This window comes from Copadichromis virginalis, linkage group LG12, assembly GCF_057382275.1.
Source record: "Copadichromis virginalis isolate Kocher_CV1m ecotype Utaka linkage group LG12, C_Virginalis_male_GT1.1, whole genome shotgun sequence".
Lineage (NCBI taxonomy): Eukaryota > Metazoa > Chordata > Actinopteri > Cichliformes > Cichlidae > Copadichromis > Copadichromis virginalis.
The window spans coordinates 13,509,474-13,534,578 of NC_140629.1; the positions used below are offsets into that span (position 1 = coordinate 13,509,474).

The 25,105-nt window shown below is 39.7% G+C and overlaps 1 protein-coding gene across 5 annotated transcripts in view; it reads left to right on the forward strand.

Moving 5' to 3' along the window:
- Window positions 1-4,344: 4,344 nt before the first annotated feature.
- fgfr1a (fibroblast growth factor receptor 1a) overlaps window positions 4,345-25,105 on the forward strand; it is a 31,806-nt gene continuing 11,045 nt past the window's right edge. For 2 of the 5 annotated variants that reach the window (XM_085474785.1, XM_085474788.1), the window contains exons 1-7: window positions 4,345-4,703; window positions 4,815-5,027; window positions 8,846-9,026; window positions 21,209-21,451; window positions 22,014-22,103; window positions 22,652-22,824; window positions 24,597-24,720. In XM_085474785.1, coding sequence (XP_085330911.1) covers window positions 8,873-9,026; window positions 21,209-21,451; window positions 22,014-22,103; window positions 22,652-22,824; window positions 24,597-24,720 — 784 coding nt within the window. In that variant the 5' untranslated portion in view covers window positions 4,345-4,703; window positions 4,815-5,027; window positions 8,846-8,872. The remainder of the gene's footprint in view (window positions 4,704-4,814; window positions 5,028-8,845; window positions 9,027-21,208; window positions 21,452-22,013; window positions 22,104-22,651; window positions 22,825-24,596; window positions 24,721-25,105) is intronic. The other 3 variants (XM_085474787.1, XM_085474789.1, XM_085474786.1) reach the window with 2 other exon arrangements.

The window sequence follows — 25,105 nt, forward strand, 5'->3', positions numbered from 1 at the left end:
TTAAGCACCTCTCTACAATACCAAACAGCAAAAAAAGGAGTCCCAGTGGTGGTGACAACACTTCCTTTCAGTGTGAATGACCAGGGAACGCAACACCGAGCTGCACGTGTAATTGAACAAGATGGTTACGCTGATGAACTAAGACTCACAGAGGCACGCCGTTCCTCTGTCAGCAGGTGCCCTCCACACACTAACCCATTCATATGTGCATTCCTGTCTCTCTGCTCGCAGCCCAGCAGGTTCCTCCTGGCCACTCAGGACAGGGGCTGACACACACAAAGGGTCTTCAATCTGCCTCAGACAACAGCCAACATAAAGGCCCGGAAAGCCACAACAGCATTATGTCAAAGAGCTGGCTGGGGGTGGTGAGTATGAGCTTGGGGGGCCCTGTGTAGAACAGGGGCAATGCTGACGGATGGATGAGGGCTGGACACAAGGCGCTGTAGTGGAAGGCCCGGCTGAGGTTTTTGTGCATAAAGGAGGATATTTGTACTCGCCCGGTAACAATGGAATGCAAACACAAAAAGCGAGGACAATAAAGCCCCACTTTGGGGGCGATGAAGAAGCTGCTAGGCAAATCATCATGCAAAGCACTGATATTATTCACTCGGAGGATTGCATGACTCTGTGTTTGTCCACATGCTGATGTGCGGCTTAGCCTGCCTTCAGTTTGCTTTTGCATAGGGTATTCCCGGCTTTAACAGTGTCCGGAACATTTCCTTACGCTGAAAAGAATTGAGGAGTGATCAGAAATGCCCCACCTCATCTCGGAACAAACTGTGTTTGGTCTGAGCTTTTGTCAGCTGCATCTAGGATCAACTGACTTCAAAACACACACAGTCCTGGCCCTACCTCAGATAATAACTAATTTACATTATCTCCTCCTTTGTGCTTGTGAGAATTTCCTCATAGATTAAAAAAAACTGAGATGTGTAAATCTTAATAAAAAAATAAAAAACCCATCATAAAGGATATGTCGTCATTTTATGGCATGTGTGTGTTTAATCTGGATGGTGAGCTCGCCTATATTTATTGGGCTACTGTGGCATGTACACAACACTGAGACTCGTTAATGATTAACGAGGCTTCTTTCAAATCAGCCCCACGTAAGAGTTCTGCTTTCATTCTTTTATGTGGTGCAGGGAGGTATATAGACAGAAAGCCTCTCCTACAGTGCTGTAAACAATCAAACACCATCTTTTATTAGTTTCTAGTTCTATTTCCATTTTTGTCTCCTCCAAACCACCTCAGCTCACCCTGGGCTCGGCGTTTTCAACTCCTCTCCTCTAGTGAGTGGAAAAGAATAAAAGCAACCAAATGCATAAATGCTCACCATATGCTATGAATTCTGCCGAGGCCGTCCTGTCCCGTGTTAAACTTATTTTTCTTTAAATCACTCACAGCCTTGTGTACATCTCAGGGGAATTCTTTATCAGCGACACAAAAACCAATGCCTATAAACTATCTGCTTCCAGACTGCTGTTGCATCAAAGATCTTCTGGCTCGTGTTTTGATGCTGAAATCCTAAGATGTGGTCTGATGGCAGCACGTGCATGTCTAACTCTCACTATTAGTTACTCTCATAAACATGCTCGGTGTTTCTCTGGTATGTAATGCAGTCGTCAGACTTACGCTCCATCTGTTTTATAGTTAGCAGATCTCTTTGAAGTCGGAAGCTAATTTGAGCTCAAAGTGCATTTGTCAAAAGAATTTTAAAAAAGTTTAGAAATAATAAAAGTAAGAGTGTCTGCTGGTAATATGAAGCTGCTGTGTCTCTTTTGATATTAAAGTCAGTCACTGTTACTTAAAGGAACAGTTGCTTTCATGAGAAGATGGAAACAACTCTGATGCCCGTATAGCTACAACCTAGCAGGTACACTCCTAAAGATCTCGTTTTTCCTTTGTATAAATTACCAAGGTGTGAAAATATTTGATTACTGATTGTTTTGATTATTCCAAACACATTAAGTCTGCTAAATGGCCTCCAGTCCCCTGATTGATGCCACTTATCAAACTCAACCCAGTTTGTTATGGAGACAGGCTGCATTCAAATGTTGCACATGTGGATTAAAGCTCCTGCGATCCTCCACACAGACTGTGATGTGTGACATCAAAAGACAGTTCATGAAAACGGAACATTTCAAACTAATCTTTTCACAAGTGACAAACATTGGGTTAACACCAACAATGAGGTGTACTGTCTGGATATTGGATTGAGATCTGGTGACTGTGGAGGCCATTTGAGTACACTGAACTCATTTTCATGTTTAAGACACAGGTTTGAGATAATCAAAGTTTTGTGACATAGTGTTGCTGGAAGCAGAAGATGGGTACACATCTTATTTGCACTTAATTCTGACCCAACCATCCAAATGTTGCAGCAGAAATAGAGATTCATCAGACCTGGAAATGTTTTCCAATCTTTTGTTGCCTCATTGTGGTGAGCCTGTATGAACTGTAGCCTCAGTTTCCACCTGGTGCGCTATTTTGCTGCTGTAGTCTATCTGATTCACTTTACATGTCTGTAGTTGTGATCTCTTCTTGCACCTTCTGTCCTTCACCTAAAATTTGAACTGTAATAACAGACTCAAGAAAGAAAGCCTACATCCTTTAAAACCATGCCAAGATCCTCCTCAGTGTTACAATCAGTCCAACGGCTATAAGATAATGTTTGCTTTAACTCCAGAGCATAGGTAGTAAAATAGCAGAGAAGCAGAAGTACAGAGCCTTTGTATGAGGTGGGTTTTTTTTGTTTGTTTTTTAGCACTGAAAATGAAAAACAGATCTTAGGTCTCAAAGAAAAGATTAATTATAAAGTCATTAATTTCTTTTTAAAATGCCCTTAAACTGAAACAAGAATAACATTGCATGTAAGAGGCTAGCACATGTTGAAACACAAATCTGTTTCTTTGTCATCCCATTCTTTAATCTAGCTACGAAGCTGGGCTTCATGTGTCTCAGCAGCTTTAGTCGTCAATCATTTGTCAATTGTGATGTGAAATCAAAGACCACATGAGCTCTTTGGATATGAACTATGTGTTTGATCGGGGAGAACAAACTTTGCGTTTGTGCTGAGTTAGCAGACACATTTGAAATTCTGATGCTCTTTGAAATTCTGCCAAAGCATATGATCCCAGCACAATAAAGCTATTTTATAGTTTCCCCGAACAGGAAGTTGATGAAAGTGCTTGTTTTCTCTTGCTGAATTAGTATTCATGCTTGTTGTGTGAAATCCTGCAAGTTCTCTGTTCAAGAGCTCATGCTAAAGCCCACATTCAGCCAGCGAAAAACTGAGTAACCTTTCCCATTCCACCTCTACAATACAACTTGTGCTGGTGTGGTGTCACCACAGATTTTGTTATGCTTTTCAAGTACATTTAATTTTAAGGTGTACACCAAGTGCTCAGCCTTTTACACTGTTAATGTCACATGGGAAGCGTAGTGCTAAAGTACAGTCAGTGTACAATCAATGCAAAGTCTCTCGTGGCTGTCAACCGGGCGTTTTTCATACATATTTCTAATAATATTTAATGTTTGTCATGTATTATTATATTGTTGGAATTAACTCTTTATTTTATTTAATCAATTGAGGTACTTAAACTGCAACACAGAAGTACTGTAGACGGTGTATCGCTTGTGTCTTGTCTCCAGCTGTGCAATGCAAAGAGCGCAGTATGAGAGTTGGTGCTGCTGTGGAAGGCAGCGAGAGCCGGGAATCGACCAGACCTAATTGTCCTGCATCAAGATGAAAAGTAACTACCGGAATTCCGTCTATTTGACTTTCAAAATTAAAGTTGAATGACGTTTTTGGGAGGCTTTTTAATGCGCAGAAACCTAGCATAAACGTTGAACGAAGATATGTAGAGAATATAAGCTGAACATGTCATGTGAAAAAAGTGAATGACTCAATAAAATCCACAATTTTTCCAGGTGAAGACAAGGTGCGCCCCCCCCCCCCCCCCCCCACACACACACACACACACACACACACACACAAATGCATTGAAGCTCAGCTAAAAGTCTAGGTATAAGCGTAGTCAAAGCTATGCATAGTACCTGCCCTGAACATAACAACGTGACGTTTGCTCCCCGCTGTTGCTGCACTAGCACCCCGCTCCCAACTCCTCTTTTTATCATTTCTAAGAGGTCTCAAAGGGGGTCTCACTTATTAGTCGACCTTCCTGGGTAATAACCAGCAGTAATAACGATCCCTGTTTAGTGTAGTCCAGTAAATGTACCCAGCACATCTTTTTGATACCAGTACCAAGCAACCGCATCTACTTTATGTGAAACGTTGCCGCTTTGGGCTTTTAGTTTCTCAACAGCAGACCGGAAGTTCTTAGTGTACTGTGTGCAGTTTTGACAATGTTCCGGAGGATACGCATATTCTCTGATTTAAGGGGGGAGGTGTGGAACTGCTCGGACTCTCGTTGTTTAGCCGTACCTCTCCGCCGGGAACGGTCGAAATACTTTCTAGGATTGATTTAAGCGCCGTTCTTTTGTATAAAAATAAATATATATATAAGACTGGAGGATATTTCGTGTTCGGATATTGTGTTAGAGCGAGTTGAACAACTTTAGGACAGTTTTCTGAAGTGGGGAGACTGAATTTCATCGCAAGCGAAGCCTTTTGGGATAAAGGGACTGCTGGAAACTGCTGCATAGCCTGCGCTCTCGTAGTTTCTTCGGACGTGTTTACCCAGGTAAGAAAGGGAGAAAAGACGTTAGAAGTTAAAACTTCACAATTTAACACCATTTAAGAAGTTTTTCCGCTCAATTGATTATCTTTCTCTCTCTCTTTCTAATTTTTTTAGTTGAACTTTTTCCCCTTCTTCTGTCGGAAAGTTTGTTTAAAAGAAGAAGAAGGGCGCAAAATATGCGCAAACCTGTTAGCTAAACGTCGAGCTTCGTTAGTGGGATAAGTCTGGATAAACAGTTTTCGGGGAGGTTTTCCTCCATCCAATCTCAGCTCATGAGTCTTCCTTATCTCACCGAGGCTGGCTGTTTCACGGCTCCCCGCCAGTAAGGTGAGCTGGTCGTTTTATTCCTTCACTCCTTGATTTAGCTTCATTTTACTACTTGTTTACGTGCTAAAAGGGGGCTTAGCTGTTGTTTGCTATTGCGCTGTTTTAACGTTATTGGAGGACCCTGAGTGGAAGTTAATTAAAGAACTGGGCAAGCAGACATTTAACCACATGTTACACTTGAGTAAATGGTATTTGGGCAAGAATTTAGTGTTTTGTGTTTTGTTTTTTGTAGGCATGTTTCTCTTTGGTTTTCATGGGGTGCGACACCCACAAAATCTCCAACCATGCTTTAAAATGTGAGAGTACAAGCGTTAAAAGAGCCAAAACGTTGCCTAGAGGCCTGCTAAAACTGGTTTGGGTTTCTGTCTACAGCCACAGCAGGCGCCTTTAATCACATTAGATAAGTTTCTTGGATAAATTCTAACTACATCAAGGAGAACCCTTAAAAAAACAACAACAGCAAATGCTCAAACTACATGTGATGCTATTATTCCTATTTAACGCGTCGAGTTTGGTTTAGCGGATACATCATAACACTTCAGTGTAATCTCCAACATTTGTTTGTTTCTTTCCTTTATTGAAAAAAGGTGTGACTTATTTAGAAATGTTGTTTGATTACTTTTTATTGTTTTATTTCATTTTTTTAAATTTTAAGGTTTTGCCCGTCATTACTTTTTCTGTCATGAAGGCTGGATCTGAAGGGGCCAATTAGATGCAGCGTGGTGCTCGAAATGTTATAAAAGCAGAGGGAGAAGATGGATGGTTTAGTCCACAGGGACTTCACCAGGGTGGAAAAGTTTTTTTTGTTTTTTTTTTCCAGAGCCCTTTAATTTACTAGGCTGCTGCTCTCCCTGGCAGAATTATTGTCACCTGAGCTGTATGTTTGTATTTGCCATAAATAAATTTGGTTGAGGGATTGCAGTGTTTACCTTGAAACATTTTTTTAAACAGTGACTTGCTCAACATCTTGTGTGGAATCTGTTGTATCTGTTGGTTAGGAGTTTTGTTTCTTAAAATGTGTGTATGTGGAGGGGGTGGCAGAGAAGATAAACAGTCACACATACTGAGCAGCCCTGAGAAGCAGTTTGGGTTAAAGTGTTAACCAAATGGCAGTGTCAGATTCAAATGGTCTTTACTTTTGACTGTAATCTCGTGACACCTGATCTCTCGCCATGGTGGAGAACCTGTGAGTCAGATTGCATGGCTGCACAGAAAATGACGACGACGACGACGACGACGACAACAGCAACAACAACAGCAACAACAACAGCAAAAAAAAGGCAGTCTGTGTTTTTGTGAAAACGGTAGCTTTAGGGTAATGGTCTGATGCTCGTCTTCCCCTGAATTTGCGACCATGTGCAGACTGGCCTGCTGCTGACTGGAAGTGCACACTAAACTGGAAGGGGGGCTACAGAATTTGGGAGCTGAGGAATTTTCTGCATGGATGGACAGTGAAATGTAATTATGGTGTGGGTCATGTTTTTAGGTTTGCCTGAAACCTTTGTCTTAATATAATGAGAAAAGCTGTCTCGTGTGTGTTTTTAATTTGTTTAGTGTAAGTTCTCTCTGCGCTGCCAGTGTTCAGGGAAATGCTTTTATCTTTTAAGAGTGGATAAATCAGTTGGTGAACAAACATTTGGATATGTGCCTTTTCTGTAATGCCAGTTCTCTGGCTGTATTTATTTCCCAAGCAGTCCTTGTTTACAAGCTAAATGTCTTTCTGCACTCCTTTTGAATTTTGGCCTCAAAAGGTATAAAAACTGGTTATTGAATTAAAAGGACCTATGTAAAACCAAATTATTAGACAGGTACTGGTCTTTGCGTGTCAGTTAAATGCTGCTACTACCAAAGAGTGGAGATTTGCATTTCAATCTTGATGTAAGATTTTAAAAAGATGTTTATACACTTTCATCCACCCCAACTATTAGGCGAGTTTTAGTTGCAACAGTACAGGACTTTAGTGTTTGAGAGTTAGTTATTTGATAGGTGTTTTCTTCATTTAGCCCATTGTGCCATCATTAAGACTGAGTTCTTCATTTTTATTTATTAAATGGGGGAATAATTGACATGAATACACTCAATGTGTTCAAATCAACTTTATTTTTACCTGGAAATGATAATTTCTTCATTTTCAAATGTAAATGACATGGGCTGCTTTTTTCTTTTTTTTTCTTTGTAGACAAATGTCATGTTTTTCATTCTAGTGTGCACTCTAATATGTAACTAGCTCTTTTAAAATATTCACATACCAGATACAAAGTTTATTATTTGTGCTATTTATAAAATATAGTACCAGATGAATTGAAAAAGTACAAAATTGATGGATGAAATTTTTCAAAGGAGGAAAAAAAAGAGGTGGCATATTTTCCTATTGAGTAATAAACTGAAAATGGTGACTTTGAGTCATTATTGTCAGGCTGCCAGTGTGTGGTTCAGTCTCAAATCGCAAGTTCAAGACCAGCATGCCTTCGGTGTGCGTAGTAAGACAGTGCATGTCTGACTAGTGCTCCCAAGGGCGCGGACTATGACAAAGTGTCCTGTCACACTTTGAAAAAGCGATTTCCTCCTCCTTCCAAATATTGTCGTAGTGACGAGGGGGCTGGGGAACATGGTCGGCTGCTTGTTGCGGTTCCTTCTGTCCGGGAGCAGAAGCATTTTCTTGGAGGCATCCCAAACACTGACTCACAGCTTGGAGTAGAGATGACCAAGCTTCTTTATCCCTCTTGGACCCCCCCTGACCCAGCTCAGCTGCTGGAACACTAGGCCATTCTTGGAAAGTGAAATTGAATTGGTTTTAGGAGAACACAATGACTGCTTCAGTCAGGGAACACTCATACAAGTGATTACCCCTTAAAGAAAATCACAGCTGCTTCTGTGCTGGACTTTGTGAAAATATTAACCAAGCTTCTTTTTCTCTTTTTTCATCTCTTTGTGTTTTTACAGAACGATTGGTTTTTAAAGTTGGCAAAGTCTGTCATCCAAGTCTTGTCTTTGACACTTATTAGCAGGTTATGCGAGCAAATTGCTGTAGCGGGTGTCATTCCGGGTTTGGGAAATAAAACCAACTGTTGGGTGATAGATCTTCTGTTTCCCTCTCTGGAAATGATGGCCTGACAGTCTTTCTCAATAAGGGTGTCACATAACAGGCTGTAGTATGTTGGATCTTTTTTTTTTTCTTCTCCCTTTTGTCTTTAACAAATTCTGTGAAGCAGATTATGAGCAAGTGTTAATCTGTGTGGCCAGATGCTGCAGAGGCAATGATTTAAGCAGATGTGCATAAAGGGGGTACAATACAAGCACCTAAAATGACAAACCTTGCTATGTTGTTGTCGGGGTGCAATGACAATCTTTAAGATTTCAAGACTTAAATTGCTACTTCGAATTGAAAACATCAAAGGCATTACATTCCTGTGAACTGAGCATGACACATCCAACATTTAAGTTATCAGTGGGAGTCTGGAGCACTGCAGTTTCTTATCATGGTTTTCTGCAAGCAGGCCTAAATACTGAATTATCTACCTCAAACCTCTTAAACATACAGAATATTCTCTACTTTTTTTTTCTTTGTGGTCATGGAAATTCCTTGTCAACAAACATTTAATGTGTTAGTTTATTTTGCTGTTCTCACATCAGGTTTTGCTAGTTCAGTTTAGCTTCCTGAATTGTTTTACACTGAAATATCTTGGACAATGAACTGATTTTGATACATTTAAAATAAATAAATATTATTACTGAGAACAAACTTGTGAAGAGTTAAAGCTTGATAATGTCATAAATTTATATATGTATTTAATTATTATTACTTTTATTTTTTTAAGCTGTGGACTGTGGATGCACTGCTGCTGATGTCCCAAACACCCGAATGGAGTTCCAGTCGCACAAAAGCCAACAGTCGTAGCTCCCTCAGCAGGATGCTGATGAGGCCAAGTATACTTCTGTTTCTGGCTTTATTTGCTCAAGTTTTAAGGACCCAGTGCCGGCCTGCCAGCACTGATGAAGGTAAGATGCCTTACTAAATTAAAGCTAGTTAGTCTTGGGTTTTCTGAAGTTCTGGGTGTAGTATTATTAAAGATTGTGTAACTGTTTGAACTTTATAAACTTATTAAGTGTGACTTTTCCTGACTCTTGGCTTGAGAAGCAGTTCATTGATAAGCCAAAGCTTTGTTCTTTGTACAGGAATGTAATCCTAACACACTCCAGACTTTTGTGAAGCCTGTCCTTTACAGCGTCAGTGCTCCCTCACCACCCCCGTTTGCCTGAGTTTGAGTTGTTTAATCGCTCTCTACTGCATCATGTGTAATACAACTGTTTCTTACTAATTTATTACTAATGCCTTTTTCTGCCTATTCAAACCAGTTCCTTCAATGTTTTTAGAAGTGGATTCACAAAAAAAAAATCTTACACACCACACTTAAAATGGCACACACAAAAACAATCTAAACTGGAAACTATTACCATGAGACTTTCTGTGAAGAATTTAGCCCAGTCTTGCGGTTACACAAGCTCTGTTCTGAAAAGGGGAAAGAGGCACTGAAATCAAATCCTTAAAAATGTGTTTCTTGGACACAGTCCAGCGGTGTAATAGCTGCCTCGACTTGTGGGTAAATGGGTTTGGATGTTTACACTCTGAAGTCGGAAGTAGAGAGCAGCAAAAGAATATGATAAAGCCTAGCATTATAATGGAAGTAATTACGCACAAGGGTCTCTTTGGGGTTTTAAGCCCTAAAATAAACCTGGTGTTTCTATGTTTAAGCTAGCAATGGGACAGTGAGGACTAAATGACTTCCATCTGTATTCCAAGGGCAGCTCTACTACCTAGCAGTCCTCCTTTGTAATGAAAAGGTATTTGTTGTCACTGAAAGAGGAGTTAACTGCCAGGGAACTATAAATTAGCCTGTTTTTGAAAAAAGATGCTATGCTACATGAAACCCTTAAGGATGGGCTTTTGGGGAGCATGTTTTTCTTCCAAGGTGAGCCATAAATTTCCACCAGGGTGTGGGGGGTTTGTCTTTCATTTACACTCCACCCATTCTTGATCACCAAATGGCCAGGTACTATCTATGCACCGCATTGCTTCTCCTCTTGCTCACCCACTGACTTTTGCTTGGGTTTGCCCCCCCCCCCCCCCGTTTCCCTGCTGGGTTAGGGATGGCTTCAGCTGTCGACGAACAATCACAGCAGAGGCATTTGGTTGCATTCCTTTTGTCTGGGGTGGAGAAACAAAATAGTTATATGGAAATGTTCTGTTTTTTTTTTTTTATTTGTTTTGTTTTTTTTTAATGTATGCTCCATTGTTTGTCTTATTGTGTTTTGCTGGGTGTTGTTCACATAAGAATAGAGTATTCCCTGAACAAACTAAGTTCCTTGAATTTCTCAGGAGGTCATGTGAAGGACTTAAACTTTCCTTCATTTTGAGCACTTGAAGCAACTTTTACTGTTGTTTATGTTTTTACACCATCTTTAAAATCATTTGGATCTTATGTTTGTTTAATTGCTCTCTTTCTGACAGTTCACTGTCTGGAAGTTATGTCTTTCTCTGTGGATTTGTTTGACTCCATCTTGTGCTGTCTGTCAGAGTAGAAAAGCACTGACTCTTTAGCTTTTATAAACCAGAGCTGCCACAGTCTTGAGTAAGACTCTTTTCAGACAGAAATGAAAGCCCAGAGGAGCAAAGCTCTGCTGACGCTAGAGTAAGACTAAAGACCAGTTTTCGTGTGAAGTCGCTTTGCATTCATATCAGACTTTTTAGGTATTCTGTTGAGACTGCTGTTCACACAGGAAGTTTAAGGCTACTTCCACACTTGGCACCATTTTCAGTTGAATGTGTATATTTTGTTTGTTAAATAAAGAGCACTTGTACGGTTTCAGAAATGATCTGGCTCCATACTAAGAAGCCTCAAAAAGATCACGTGGTTGTTCATGTACATGCCTCTTGCTCATATAGACAATAGTAGCATGGTCAAATGCTGGATTTAAACAGCACAACAGCCACTAGCATACACTAATCCTGCCAGGCTTTGCCATCCATGTGTCATTAACCAATTTAGGTTGGTTTAGAAACTTGCCAATTACAACTAACATCAATAAAGCTGTGTTGGAAAAAATTAAACCTGTACTAACATTTACAAAATGTTCTGACTAAAAGTATACCTTCATTCAGCTTTCTTCCATAGAGCACTGCTGTGTGTAATGCAGATAAATTTAGGATGGTGTGATTTACCGGGGAAAATAACTATGTAGGGCTGCTCAATTAATCGAATTTTAATCACGATTACGATCTGGGCTTTCAACGATCATTAGAAATGACTGAGCCGATTATTAGCCCCTCCCTCATTTATCTGCGACACCTTAAAGGCCGGTCCGTGAAAATATTGTCGGGCATAAACCGGTCCGTGGCGCAAAAAAGGTTGGAGACCGCTGATTAAGAGGACCCGAGGGAAGCTCGGAAAGCTAAGCAGAAGTTATTTGGAGAGGAGAGTGACTGCCGTTGGCTGAAAAGAGAGGTAAAAAAAAACTTCAGTGGTGTTGCACACTATTTTATATAATTTTTTAAAGTCATTGTTAACCCTTTAAAGCCGGTCAGAGCAACACGCTCCGTTTTGTGTAACTATTTTTAAATCCCTGTAGAACCTGAACCGTGTAAGCTAGCGCAATAATTTGTTTTGCATATGAAACCGGAGGAGTTGTACTTACATCTTATGCCATCAGCTTGTCCTCGGCCACGGTTTCCTTCCACATAAAGCTTTGCAAATATTGCATAAAAAGTGCTTGCAGGAACAAAAACATAATATTCCAGAAACACGCTTTGCCGATCCGATCAGCTGTTTGTAGCACTTCCCACAGTGAAACAGACGTCAGCGCGAACTATCACATGTCTGCAATTTGCTGGCCGAAACCGGAAGTGACTCATTTTCACGGAAATGTAGTTTTTTACTTGTAGGCCTTAAAAACCTATACTGGTCATGTTTGACTTTTCTGAATAGTTGCTGGGATGCTTAGAACTCGAATTGCACTGCTGGAAATAGTTTATTTTGATGCACCTGCTGTTTTCTTTGCAAATTTGCATCATATGATTGTTTTTTTTTTTTTTTGTTGTTTTTCCTGCAGTGTATATAAAAATTGGTGTATCGCCTCCAAAATAAAACTATGAAGACACTCAAAATAAATTTCCTGTTGTTGTAAACTATTTTTTGCAACTTTTTTGTATTTAAAGTTTTGAGGGATAAACCTCTTAAATTTCTCCAAGTAGAAATGTATGTTAAAAAAACAAACTATTTTCAATTGTTTTGTAGTTTATTGCACTTTTTTGCAATTAATGTAGTTACTATGGACTTAATGCATACATATTATTAAAATATGGGCTATAACAGTTGTATAGCAACTTGAAATGCTCCCACAAATGGCACTACAACATGTAAAAAAAAATAATATAAGCTCTGGCGGACTTGGTTCTATGGTACGTCTTAAAGGGTTAAATAAATATCGTCAAACAATCGAGATCTCAATTTCAGTGAAAATAATCGTGATTATCATTTTTGCCATAATCGAGCAGCCCTATAACTATGTAACTAAATAACTGGACTTAAAATTGGCACCACTCAGTTTGTTTTATACAGTTGGATTTGGTAACTGAAATTTCAATGTAAAATGAGAAAAATGGATAAAAGCATGATCTTATTTCTATGTAAAGATGGTAACTGTTAAATAGCCCAGTCCAACTTACCCTAATAAACCTCACATAAGAAATGTTTGTGGCCTTCAATACTTGACTGAAGTGTAATAAATAATTTTTCTATTCAGTATTGTATCTTGATCTGCTTGTTTGGGTTTTGTTTTTCTCTCTCCCAGTTGGGATTTAAAAAACTTGAGCTTTCTTATTACATGAAGTTGGGGAAAATGCCAGGGCAGTTAAGTTCACATGCAGCATCTACTGGAAACCCTAAAAGTTGATTCTTTTCATCTGGACGTAGCATTTTCAGTGGATGAGTGACGAAACGTTTCTCCCACTGAAAATGCTACGTCCAGACAGTAATTTTGGGAATACTTGCCTGGATTAAGCATGCATCAAGACATCTACTGGAAATACTAGAATTATAGTTTAGGAGAGGGTACTGACTGTGTAGCACGCGCAGTGGCTGTCCACTCACTAGCAGTGAATTTTTCAGATTGTCAGCTGTGCTATAGATGGACATCACACACACTGGGGAGCTGGCAGGTTAAACAATGTCTGAGCTTAATGTCAGACATTACCTCTGTAGGGTAATGTCTGAGGAAAGCAGTGATTCTGTGAGATTGCTTTTGACCTGAGTAAATTCATAGTGTTTTTTTGTTTGGTTTTGTTTTTCCTACCAAGAGGAATTTTTACTTCCCCCAAAAAGGCTTCAGCCACCCCCATTTTCTGACACAAATTATTCGTTGAGAATATAAAATAAGCCAGTCATATCCTCTCCAGCAGTTTATCAAGCAAGTACTGAGCATATAAAACACTGACACAAATAAAAAAATTTTGACTTCTAGCAGTAAGTTCCCCCTCTCATCCACAGCTACTATATTTTAGCCACAAGATATGATATACTTGATAAGCTGCATTATTTTCTCAAGGCCTGAACTGTGAAGTTGGCGCCTGTGGAGTCTTTTATAATCCAACGTGAGGCAGTGCTGGAATTTCCCTGCGGTTTCAAAGGCAATCTCTTAATTGTAGTTTTCTTTCTGAGCTAAAACATTTGACTTCTTTGCTGATGTTTGGTGATAATGGTTTTGGATTAGATGCTAAAACAACAATGTCAGTCTTTTAGTCTCTTTTGCCTGCATGTACCCCCAATCCTGTTTTATCATGTAGAACTTGTGTAGTCTAGTTAATCAGTCAAGCATGAAAGGAAAATGAATAGATCTCTCCAATGGGGGGGGGGGGGAGAGAAAAGTTATGAAACCAGGGCTGAGTTGTTTTCTTTTTTTTTCTTTTTTCTTTTTCTTTTTTTAAAGGAAAATGGTTAAATCCAAACCACTGATAAAAGACAGAACTGTGATATAGGAGAAAAGTAATACTCCTACAAATGGGGGAACACAGCCTCCTTGCGTTTACTGTACATGGACTAATCATGCTCACTTGTTTTGCATGGTCACCCCCCAAAAGGCCCCTTTTAGAGCTATGGAAAGCCCCGCAAAATCTTTCAACACCAATAGTAAAACACAGAACATAGCTAGGTTCTTTTGAGATCTTGGGTTTTTGTGTTTTTCTCCTTTAAAGACAATATGAGGCTAAATGTAGCTGAACTAATTTGAATGACACTGCACCAACTTTGCTTTGCACACAGTAACCCTTGTAGCCCCCCACCGTCAATCCATGCTGATTGCCAATGGTTCATTTAAGAATGAAGAGGTCCTCCACTGGAGTGCTTTAAGGAAGGACACTCACTCTTTGGGAGCTTGCTAATGGGCATTGTCCTATTCTTTTGCTTCCTGCCAGAGCTACTATTGTCTCTTATCAGTTCCCTCTCTACATCACCCACCCTTTCGCTCTGGTGTGGTCAAATCAGCAAAGGAAACTTACATAGCCATTTCTGTCTGCCACTGCAGAACCTCAACTAGTCTGACTTTCCTGCATTCAACCATCACTTCAGTGAGAGCAGGAAATCCCAGAAGTCATTCACGCGGCATATTGCTTCCTATGTTGTAGTCAGAGAAAGTTCCACAGACTGGCGCCAACTCGCCCCTTTTAGTTAGTTTTGCATGTTCGGGCTAGTGAGCTTTCCGCCCCTTGTTTAAACGCCTCTCACTATGTTCTTCTTGACCAGAATTCCTTTCATAATTTGTGTAATTAGGCTGATTTTAAATGATGTCAGTCAATTTTTCCAGTTGGGTAAAAGAACCCATGGATGTCTTTTCCAGGTGGGTTGCTTTCTGAAACTATGGCGCTTGATCCTTTTTAATCCAATCATAGTTGCAGGCAGATTAACTGAGATGAAACATCTGCAAATCCAGAGGTACTTACCTCTGCATGAAGAATTGAAACAATATTTTGTGATAGAAGTTCAGCTATGTGGCAGCAAGGCATTTACACAGGAAAATAATGTTGGCTCTGACTTTATTTTTAGAAAACGATTGGGTTCGTTTGCTAAAAACGCGTTTACATGATTAGTTTTGAGATGGTTGGCAAAGAAGCACACACTGTCCTGACCGTGCCCTACAATAAAACGAGTAAATTTTACAGCTTTATGGGTGTTTTACGATGTCTGCAGTCACATTAACAACTGGGATGTTGACAGTCTTATCAGTGGCATCTCCGTTTGGAGGGCAGGGACAGAAACGTCACTGTGCAGAAACATTGTGTCCATGTGCAAAGCTATAGCTGGTCACTATCACTGTGTCCATATCAAACAGTTTCCTCAGCTTTAATCTTTTATGCAACCTAAACATCAAAATCTGTCTGTTTACAACACTGAATATTTTTCAAACATCAAAGACAACTTTCTGCCTGTTTCTTGGTGCACGAGCATACACATAACGTTCATTTAAACTGACTGGGACACGGCATCTAGAGATGCTTTTCTTTTTCTCTCGCCATTTTAGATTTATAGAAGGTAAACAGCTGGTGCCAATAACCTGGATTATAAAATCTGTATTGCATCAGTACTGTAGTGTCCTAACATGTCATATTTCTGGTCTGTAATCTGGCTTTATACTTTTTCAGAAAAATGTGATCAAATTTGTTTGTAAAACACAGGACTGTGGTTGAAAAGCAGAGGAGCACACTTAACATAGGTGCAGTGGACTCTTGGCAGAGTAATGCACTGTGTGATGTTGGGTCTCAGACAGGCATTAGATAATGACAGTGGTAAAGCGTAGCTGCACACATATTTGTGTTGGTTTTTATCAGGCAACCTCCCAATTATGAAATGATTATGTTAGCTGTGCCCTAATACATACTTGCTATGATGCAGTTTAAGATAAGGAGTGCTATTTGTCCATGTTCAGTTTTGTCACTATAGAGAGGAGTCTCTACAGATCAACCTCAAATCACTTAAGGCAGGGCTCCAGCACATGAAAACGTGCATAAACGTGCTTCTTTCCAATGTTGCAGTTGCTGAGTTTTCAGTAAGTTAGACATGTGACTTTCTTGTGTATAGATTAGAGATGGACCGATCCGATATTACGTATCGGTATCGGTCCGATACTGACCTAAATTACTGGATCGGATATCGGAGAAAAATAAAAAATGTAATCCGATCCATTAAATATCACGAAAGCACCTCACAAAACTTGCAACACGCCGTAACTCGCCTCAGAACGTCGGAGCAGTATGCATCACGTGATAGAGCAGCTGTGGCATGCGGGACCTGTCGGTGGTCTGGATAGCATTTGGAGCTTCGCTAGCAACCTGGCATTTCATCTCCGACAAAGTTATCCCCGAGAGAAGTAAAGCAAGTGTGTAAGTCCATCTCTGAATGTTTGTAAAGCATTCCCACGTTAAGCTTAACGAGCGACTGCCTCTCGCTCTCCGGCTGCTACTTCAATCGTGAAACTGCTAATGATCAGCTGATCGGCTTTTCTGTCGTGAGTCTCTCTTGTTTGTTTTTGGTCCACTTTGCGCCAGAAAGAGCAAACCAGCGGCTGAACAACAGCAGAACGTTTAAGCTTGATAAGCTGTTGTTACAATTTATTTAATATTACTTTCTACACCACGATCTTTTTCTACGTAGCTGACGGCTGGTAACTGTGCAGGGGCGGATCTAGCAAAGTTTAGCCAGGGGGGCCGATAGGGCATTAACTGGGAAAAGGGGGCACAAAGACATACTTTTCTTTCTTATTCTCATTTAAAATGTCTAGCTTTTAATAAATAATTATCTGACACCCAAAGTTTTAATTTGATGTAAAATGAATAGAAGTCAATTACTGTATATAGTGACTATTAAGTCTAATATATATACCCTAGTAAGCTATAGTACATTTTCCTTTGGGAAGGTACCATCTGTGCAGTCTGCAATTTTGTTGAAGAAAGATGTTGAATCTATTTAATATTTCTTGAAAAATAATTGATTTCTGTGCATTTTTTTTCACACTGCATCAAATTAAGGTTGATTACGTTGATTAAGCATCATGAGGTGGAGCGTGAGGGGTGGTTCCCTATTTTTTATTTATTTATTTTTGTTGTTGCTGGGAGTTGGAACCCTATTAGTTAGGTTGCTTAATATTTACGCTAAGTACTCTTTAAAATACCAGAATAGGGAGGATGGTGTAGGTCTAAGTTTATTAGATTGATCAGTATTGCTGAACTATGAAATATTTTTTTTGTATACAGGTATAACAGAATAGCTTTAGTGTAGTTGTTGTTTTAAACTTGAGTATGAACTTGCAGACTTGCAAAATGCAGCAAGATATTTTAAAAAACAGTTTTGTTGATTAAAAAACACTATCGGATTCATATCGGTATCGGCAGATATCCAAATTTATGGTATCGGTATCGGACATAAAAAAGTGGTATCGTGCCATCTCTAGTATAGATGGCTGAAAACAAGATGGTTTATAACCAGATGTTGTTTAGCTAATATTATGCAACACTTGCCAGCGGAAAAGTTCTGGAAATCCTCAAGTCTCCTTAGTGTTTCTGTCATTTTTGAGTGAGCTTTATTTCATTGATTTGTCTCCTTTCACAAAGTTTTACAGTCTCCTTCAGAATAAGTAGTTGTGGACGCCTTACACCCAGCATTATGAGCTAAATGGTGATCTGACAGCCTATCCTCAATAGATGAATGCTGGTTAACATATTTTTATTCCTGATTTATTGCTAAATGTCTTTGTTAAAATTAGAGCTGGGCGATAGAACGATAACGATATGTATCGCGATATAACTTTTACTCGATAGAGAAATTAAGCTATCGCGATAGACCTCGCCGCTCTTGTCCTCTAAAAAAAAAAAAAAAAAAAAAAAAGGTCAGCCAATCCAAATTAAGTAGCGCAGAGCCGAACCAATCACAGCCGCAGCGTCACGTCGCGTCACAAGTGCCAAGCCGCACGTGTGTTTGTTTGGGAAGCAGCCAGCGGGTAATGGAGGAAATGAGTGCGCCGACTAAAAAAATCAACCGAGCGTGACCGAAGAGAAAACGGATGATGGTTCCAATGCCGGAGAGATTGTCGAACGGAAGAGCCATAGAAGTTCCGTAGTGTGAAGGTATTTCGGCTATTTCAAGTCTGACAAAAAACAGTAGCGTGCACTGTAAATTGTGCCGAAAGCAAGTCTGGAAATACAATAAACTGGTGCATGCGTCACACTGTGCGCCACGTTATTGTTTCGGTGAAATGAATTTCTACAATACTGTTACTGTTAATTCTACTCTCTGCAGTGTTTAAATGCTTACATATACACACAGTTACTGTCCCTCCACACATACGACTCTGTTCTGCTTCTATGCCGCAGCTTTGTTTACTTTTTCCCACCGAGGCTTCTAGACTTCTGATTGGCCAACATTTCTGCACGGTTAGGAATCTAGCGCCACCTGCTGCTTTGGCATGTTCATAGCAGCGTTTTCCTTCATTTCTGCCTTTGTGTGGACGGGATTATTTTTTAAAACGAAAACGGAAAATCTCCGTTTTCAAAAACACCCGTGTACGTGTGGACGTAGCCTCAGTCTCTGACTGGAAGCGCTAATTCGTCATTCGGCTTTTGTCAGACTAAAGTACCTGTTAAAACTGTTTGAAAAGCTCAGCTATACAACAAGGAGAGATTGAGAATTTCCTTTTAGTTCTCAGTTTATTTGATATTGACAAAAGTTAGTCAGTTTTGTCTGTTCTTCTGTAAAACAAACTAAGATTTATTTTTAGAATTAATATTTTGTTTCTAAGTGGAATTGACAGTTTAGTCTGTTTCGTTTGTTCTATTTTGAAACTTAAACGCTTTAGCGGCTGCCTTTTGTGTAGTTTGCAATATTTGCCTTTATTTATCTGAAAAAGTCTCATGTTCCTTAAGTACATCTACCCTGTTGAACTTATTATGGGAAATAAATATTTAAATAAAAACAAGCTGCTGATTATTTCACATTTTACTTGTGAGCAACGGCACATTTAAATCTTACATATAGTTATTTGGCTTATATCGTGATAGATATCGTTATCGCCTGAAATGAAAAAAAATCGTGATATGAAAAAATCTCATATCGCCCAGCTCTAGTTAAAATATACTGTGTACACAAACTAGTTATGGTGTAAAGAGGGTTAAAGGTCATTTTCTAAACTAGGCAGTTTATGAAGAAGAAAAAGTTAGCTACTTTGGGGTCGTTCACATGACTCGTTGAGTGCGTGCCACCATTGACTAGCCAGTTGGTGGCATAAAGTCTGGCGTTAAATTTTCAGATGATCTCAGCTAGCTTGGAACCTTGGCCGAGCAGGTACTTGATAAGTAACTGATACCAGGAACTACCCCTAATAGAAAATGCTAAAAGTTGAGTCAAGCTGAACCGAGTAGGTACCAGTGGAAAAGAGGCATAATTCCTCTAAATCAGGGACAAGCAGTACATTAAAAAAAGATCAAATATTCATCTCACTGCTACTTTCATAAATGACATCACAGTAATTTGCCACATATGACCAAATAAGCAGAAACTATCTTTGTTCTCTCTACTAGCGTTTTGCTCTCTGAGATCTACACTTACATTAACTTGCATCGTTTTTTGTTTGCTCAATCGGATTATGGTCAAAGCTGCACTTATGTCACTGTGAGAGTCTAGATCCCACAATGCAGTGGAAACTGGCTGAAGCAGCTACATCGTTACTGTAGGGGAAATGCGACTAATGTGAAAGCTAATAGTTCTCACATGAAAACAGCATTTTCAGATTTAGCACGAGCTTAATGTGGACGTAATCTAAATTTCTCCTCTGCTTTCCCCACTTCAGTTTTGTTTTTGAGGAGAAAGTTGATCCTACCCCCTGGCCCCTTTTCCTGCTGGGATTAAGAGCCTGTCAGACATATGTGATCCAGGAAATACCTTAACTAGGCCCAAGTGGGGTCACCATAGCAACTGGCACTAGAACCTGCCATTGCAGGCCCTCTCTTGCTCGCTCCTGTGCACATGCTCACTAGCCTGCTCTCTCTGCTCCCTCTTCCCCTTTATTGTTTGGAGTCTTTTGTTATGCTGGGAGGGATTAGTCAGGTTAGCTGATGTTGTCCTGAGGTTATTTTGTGTAGACGTGCTTCCTGTTTTGATCAGTAGGTAGTGTTTATAAAACAGTGTGCATTGAGAGGTGTAGAATAATCACGTCTTGAGGCGGGGGTCTTTCACCACTCTGGGATAATTCAGTTTCTGTCATAATGCGGAAGGGACTATGTAGAAAATGGAGAAGCAGGACAAGCATGATTACTGTTGTTTAAGCTTTTATTCTTCCTTAGATGGAAGGAGATGCTAATTAGAGATGCAGTGATTGGTCAGTTGTTCGATTAGTCAATTTACATGAATTTAAAAGTATTTAAATAACTTAATGATTTTAATTTGTTTCACATAAAGAAAGATGGTAAGATATCATTTTAGGCTTTGAAAAACTGGTATTTACTGACACTGACTCTGAGGATGTGAGAGGCTCAAATAATAAAGTTAACCATTTCACTTAGATAATTTTGCTAGTGTACCTTTTGGCCAGGAAGTGTGATTCTAAAGTACGTTGGTCAGTGACGAGCTTTACCGCTATAACTAGACGGACAACACCACATGATGGACAACATGTCAGCATAATTGGGTTACCTCCCTCCTCCTTGTGTACTATGTAGTCATTTAGAACAGGGGGGCTCAGGTGCCTTGCTTCATGACACCTCCCCTCCCTTCATTCCTCTAATTGAATTTCACCTTCCTCTTCCCAAGTAGCTCCTTGCCTGCCTCAAGATAGGGCCTTGACTGGGATGCAATTTAATTTGGGAGAGCAGTTGCGGAGATGCTATGATGGAAGAAAATCAACTGGTTGTATTTCTGAAGTTTACAGTACAGAGATGGTCCTTTTTTTTTTTTTTTTTTTTTTTTTTCTCTCCCCAATCGAAATAAACCATTGTTTTTGATTGGTTTTGGGGGTTTCAGGTGACAGTTTTATTTGTTTTTCCCTCTTTTCCCCTCTGTTCATGAATCTGTATGATTGAATGACTGAAAGCATAAAGTCACAGTGTTGTATAGCTGCTAAGTAGAACTTCCTTCATTCCTCTGTAGTATCTGTGGAAACGCAAGCCGAGCTGTACACCCTTTCCATTGGGGATCGTCTCGATCTCAGTTGCTCTGCCAAGGACTACCTCCATGCTGTCAACTGGACCAAAGACCATGTGGCTGTAGTGGATGGAGAACATACACGTATCCGCAATGGCCAGCTGGAGATCGAGTCTGTGGAGCTTACTGACTCCGGCCTGTACATATGCACCACCTTTGGCAACCACAGCATCTACTTCAACGTGACAGGTAAGGTTACCATTGTTCTGTGCAGAACGATGGAATAAATGCCCCCTTGGTATGATAGTACTTTGGTGGCTATGTCACAACAGCTAAATGACCAGCAGCAAGCAATTAATCTGTTTTTGCAATATTTTGTTTCAAGAGTTTTGTGCTGTTACATTTTACTACAGTGTAACATGTAGTGTTGAGTCACAGAGCAACAAAGCCAGGTTTCATTTGCTATGACTAGCAGATGATGTGTGACTTATGTCTTCATTAGGAACCCCTGGTGTTTATTCGGCATATGGCACTTTCACATGCTTTTACAATGTATGATATTAATACTATATATTAAAATTACAATCAAATCACAAGAAAGAACTGATTTTATAACAAAGTGAAGTGTTGTACCACTTACTGATGCTACTTGGCATATGCTTTGTTTAGTGTAAACTGTACCCATCATTCCCTCGGTCTGTTAATTCATAAATGTGACATTTTTGAAAAATGTTTTAAATGTTTAATTGCTGCTGAAGTGTTGTGATTAAGAATAAATTGAGTTGTTCTTAAATTACTTCCTGTTTAATAGTTCATATCTCGGCTTCATCTGAGGACGATGACGATGGTGAAGAGTCCTCATCGGAGGAAAACAAACTGCTGGGCAGTCAAAAGCTGATGCGTAAGTGTGCTGAGCTCTTTAGGTGAATCAGCAGTGACCATTTGTTGCAGCAGCATTAGCTACATAAAGTCACAAGCGTATGAGTAATCACCTGAAATGGTCAGTGATTTGAGAGCTTTAAAATTCAATTATCGTACCGCCATGTGTGTGGGTCACATCTGGGCAAATGATTTCACTCTGAATCAGAGGGTTTTTACTACCTCAGTGACAGCTTTTACACAAAAAATAGTCTCTGGTGACTAATCTTGGTTAACCTCAGATGTCCTCCAATTTGTCTATAGAGTAATTAAGACACTCTGGCTTCATTTTTTTGCTGCTGCTGCTTGCTCTGCCCACAAAGAATGCAGCAGCCTCGAAGCGTGACAAGCATGCTGACCTTATTTTGTACTCTTGTCTCCAAGAGCTTTATCTCCCAATGCAATTTGCACATTGTGGTGTAACAGAGGCAAGAAAAATCATTTAGGATTAAGAGTATCAAGACTATTTTTAGATAATTTTTCAAATAATACAATTCCTGCTAACTTTTTTCTCCTCCTTTTTTGTCTTAGCAATGGCTCCACAATGGGCTCATCCAGAAAAAATGGAAAAGAAGCTTCATGCTGTTCCAGCCAGCAAAACTGTAAAGTTTAAATGCCAGGCCAGTGGCAACCCAACTCCAACTTTGAAATGGTACAAGAATGGGAAGGAGTTCAAAAGGGACCATCGTATTGGAGGGTTCAAGGTTAGTAATTAAAGAATTTGGTGAATAGCTATTTCATGTCGATACTGCTCTACACAGTCCTTAATATTTCTTAATTTCTGCATACTCACTCAATACAAATGGAGGTTTCTTTAATTTTTTTTTCCAGTGATATCATCTTCACATTAGATCACCACCCTGTCCCTTGTACTTAAGCTTTTTCTGCTAGTAAAAAGGAGAGACAGGTTTTCATATCTTGACCCGAGAAACAATACAGGATGAAACCTTATGCTACAATAGGAACTTTTTGTCATAGCAATACTTGGTGGGGAATCCTAGACACCCGTTAGGATATAGGAAAACATTGCCTGTCCTAATTCTGGGTATCATGATCTCAGACTGGCAAAAAAAAAAGTTCTTCTTATAAAACATCACTGAAAATAGTTTTAATTACAAACTATGGTATTATTTAATTACATGTCTTGCCTGATATGATTTCATTTTAAATATTTTCATGGTAAATTGTAATTTTATGGGATTACAGTTCCTTTTTAGATTACAGTGTTGGATTCTCTGTGAATAACTGCATTCAGTGGCAGTTTCCCTCACAGGTGTGGAATGTGTGCATGTTCAGACACTAAGAAACAGCCCTCCTCCTGTCCTACATCTGCTCTTCCCATCAAGGTGTGGGCTAGTCCAGCCTTGTCTTGTGCTTCCCTTGCACATCTCCCTCTCCAGCTGGGGCACATTTAGGAGTTTCCTCTCAGCTGCCTGCTGCCATGGTCAGCCCCACCCCAAGTCCCCCACCTAGCCAAGCAGCACATTTAACCATAGGACTGCCATGCTGGGTTTTTTTTGTGTGTTTTGGGTTTTTTTTGTTCTCCCCCCCCCCCCCCTCCTTTCTTCCTTTTCAGTCAAGGTGCAAAGGTCTGCATCTGCGATTGGGGACGTCTACCATATCTCCCACACTTCTTAATTTTATGGTCGGGCTTCTATTGTTCATATCGTCTGCATGGCGACGTGCAGGAGGGAGGAAATAATGTAGACCACATGTGTATGAACCCAAGCACAACACATCTGGCAGCAGGCAGCTGGACTCCCTCACCACTTTTTTTTTTTTTTTTTTTTTTTTTTTTTTTGCTAAATAGGGGAAACCGTCTGTATACATGCATGTTTGATGTTGCCATTGCCTTAGAGGTTTGTTGGCTAATCACACACTGCCGGTCTTGGCAGATTTATGTAGGGAAAAATTATAACACATCTAAGGAAAAAAAGGAGCCAGACATCATTTGGTGCTAATAAGACATGTTGGGGCAAAAATATACACACAACCATTTCCAATGGCAGCTGTTGGGTAGGACAAAGATCTGCTGCATTAAAACTTTGTCACAGGAAGAGGGTGTAGTGTTATCTTATTATCATCACATCACACCTCATTATTAGCTATTGCTTTAAAATGAAAAAAAAAAAAAGTGATTTATGATCATTCATATTGGGAGAGAACAGATGGGGATTCAGATGAATGTTTTCCTGATCAACATCTCTGTTGCCTCATTTGTAATAACATTTTATTGAATATTTGAGTTTTGAAGTCACATCTTAGAAATTGTGGGATATCACATTATTTTAAGGTATTTTATGGTGGGCTGAAACTAAATCAAGCATTTACTGCAAATTAAAGAATCGCCACCCAGATCTAATGTTTCAGTTACTGACTCATAAAGTTACTACTTCCTTCAGATTTACATTTTAGCCATCAAGTGCTATTTTATAGACATTAAACTAACTTCTTTTTTTCTCTAAATCACTTTTAGGTCCGTGACCATATGTGGACCATCATCATGGAATCTGTAGTGCCCTCTGACAAGGGAAACTATACCTGTGTGGTGGAAAACAAGTATGGCAGCATTAATCACACCTATCAGCTAGATGTAGTCGGTAAGATTCGTAGAAATTGTTAATTGTATGTAACTTTCCAGTAAAACTGCAATTGTTGTTTTAGTCACCTGTTGAACATTTGTGAATCTCAAGTTGGTGAGCACTTAGTTTTCTAACTACTTATCTGGACTGTATTCCACTTGACATTGGGTGTTCCCTGGACTCGTTGCCCAGTCTGTCAAACCACCAGGCACAAGGAGATCATGCAAACTTAACAATCGTTGTCTCAATATAAAAAAATAAATAAATCATAGGACTCATGAATGGCAGCAGGGTCTACAAATATTCCCTGCAGAAGTCTAAAACAGGCATTACTTGTGGCAGAAGTGATGGGTACAAGTAGAAGAGAGAAGTGATTACTCCTCTAGGGCCTACTCTTTGACTC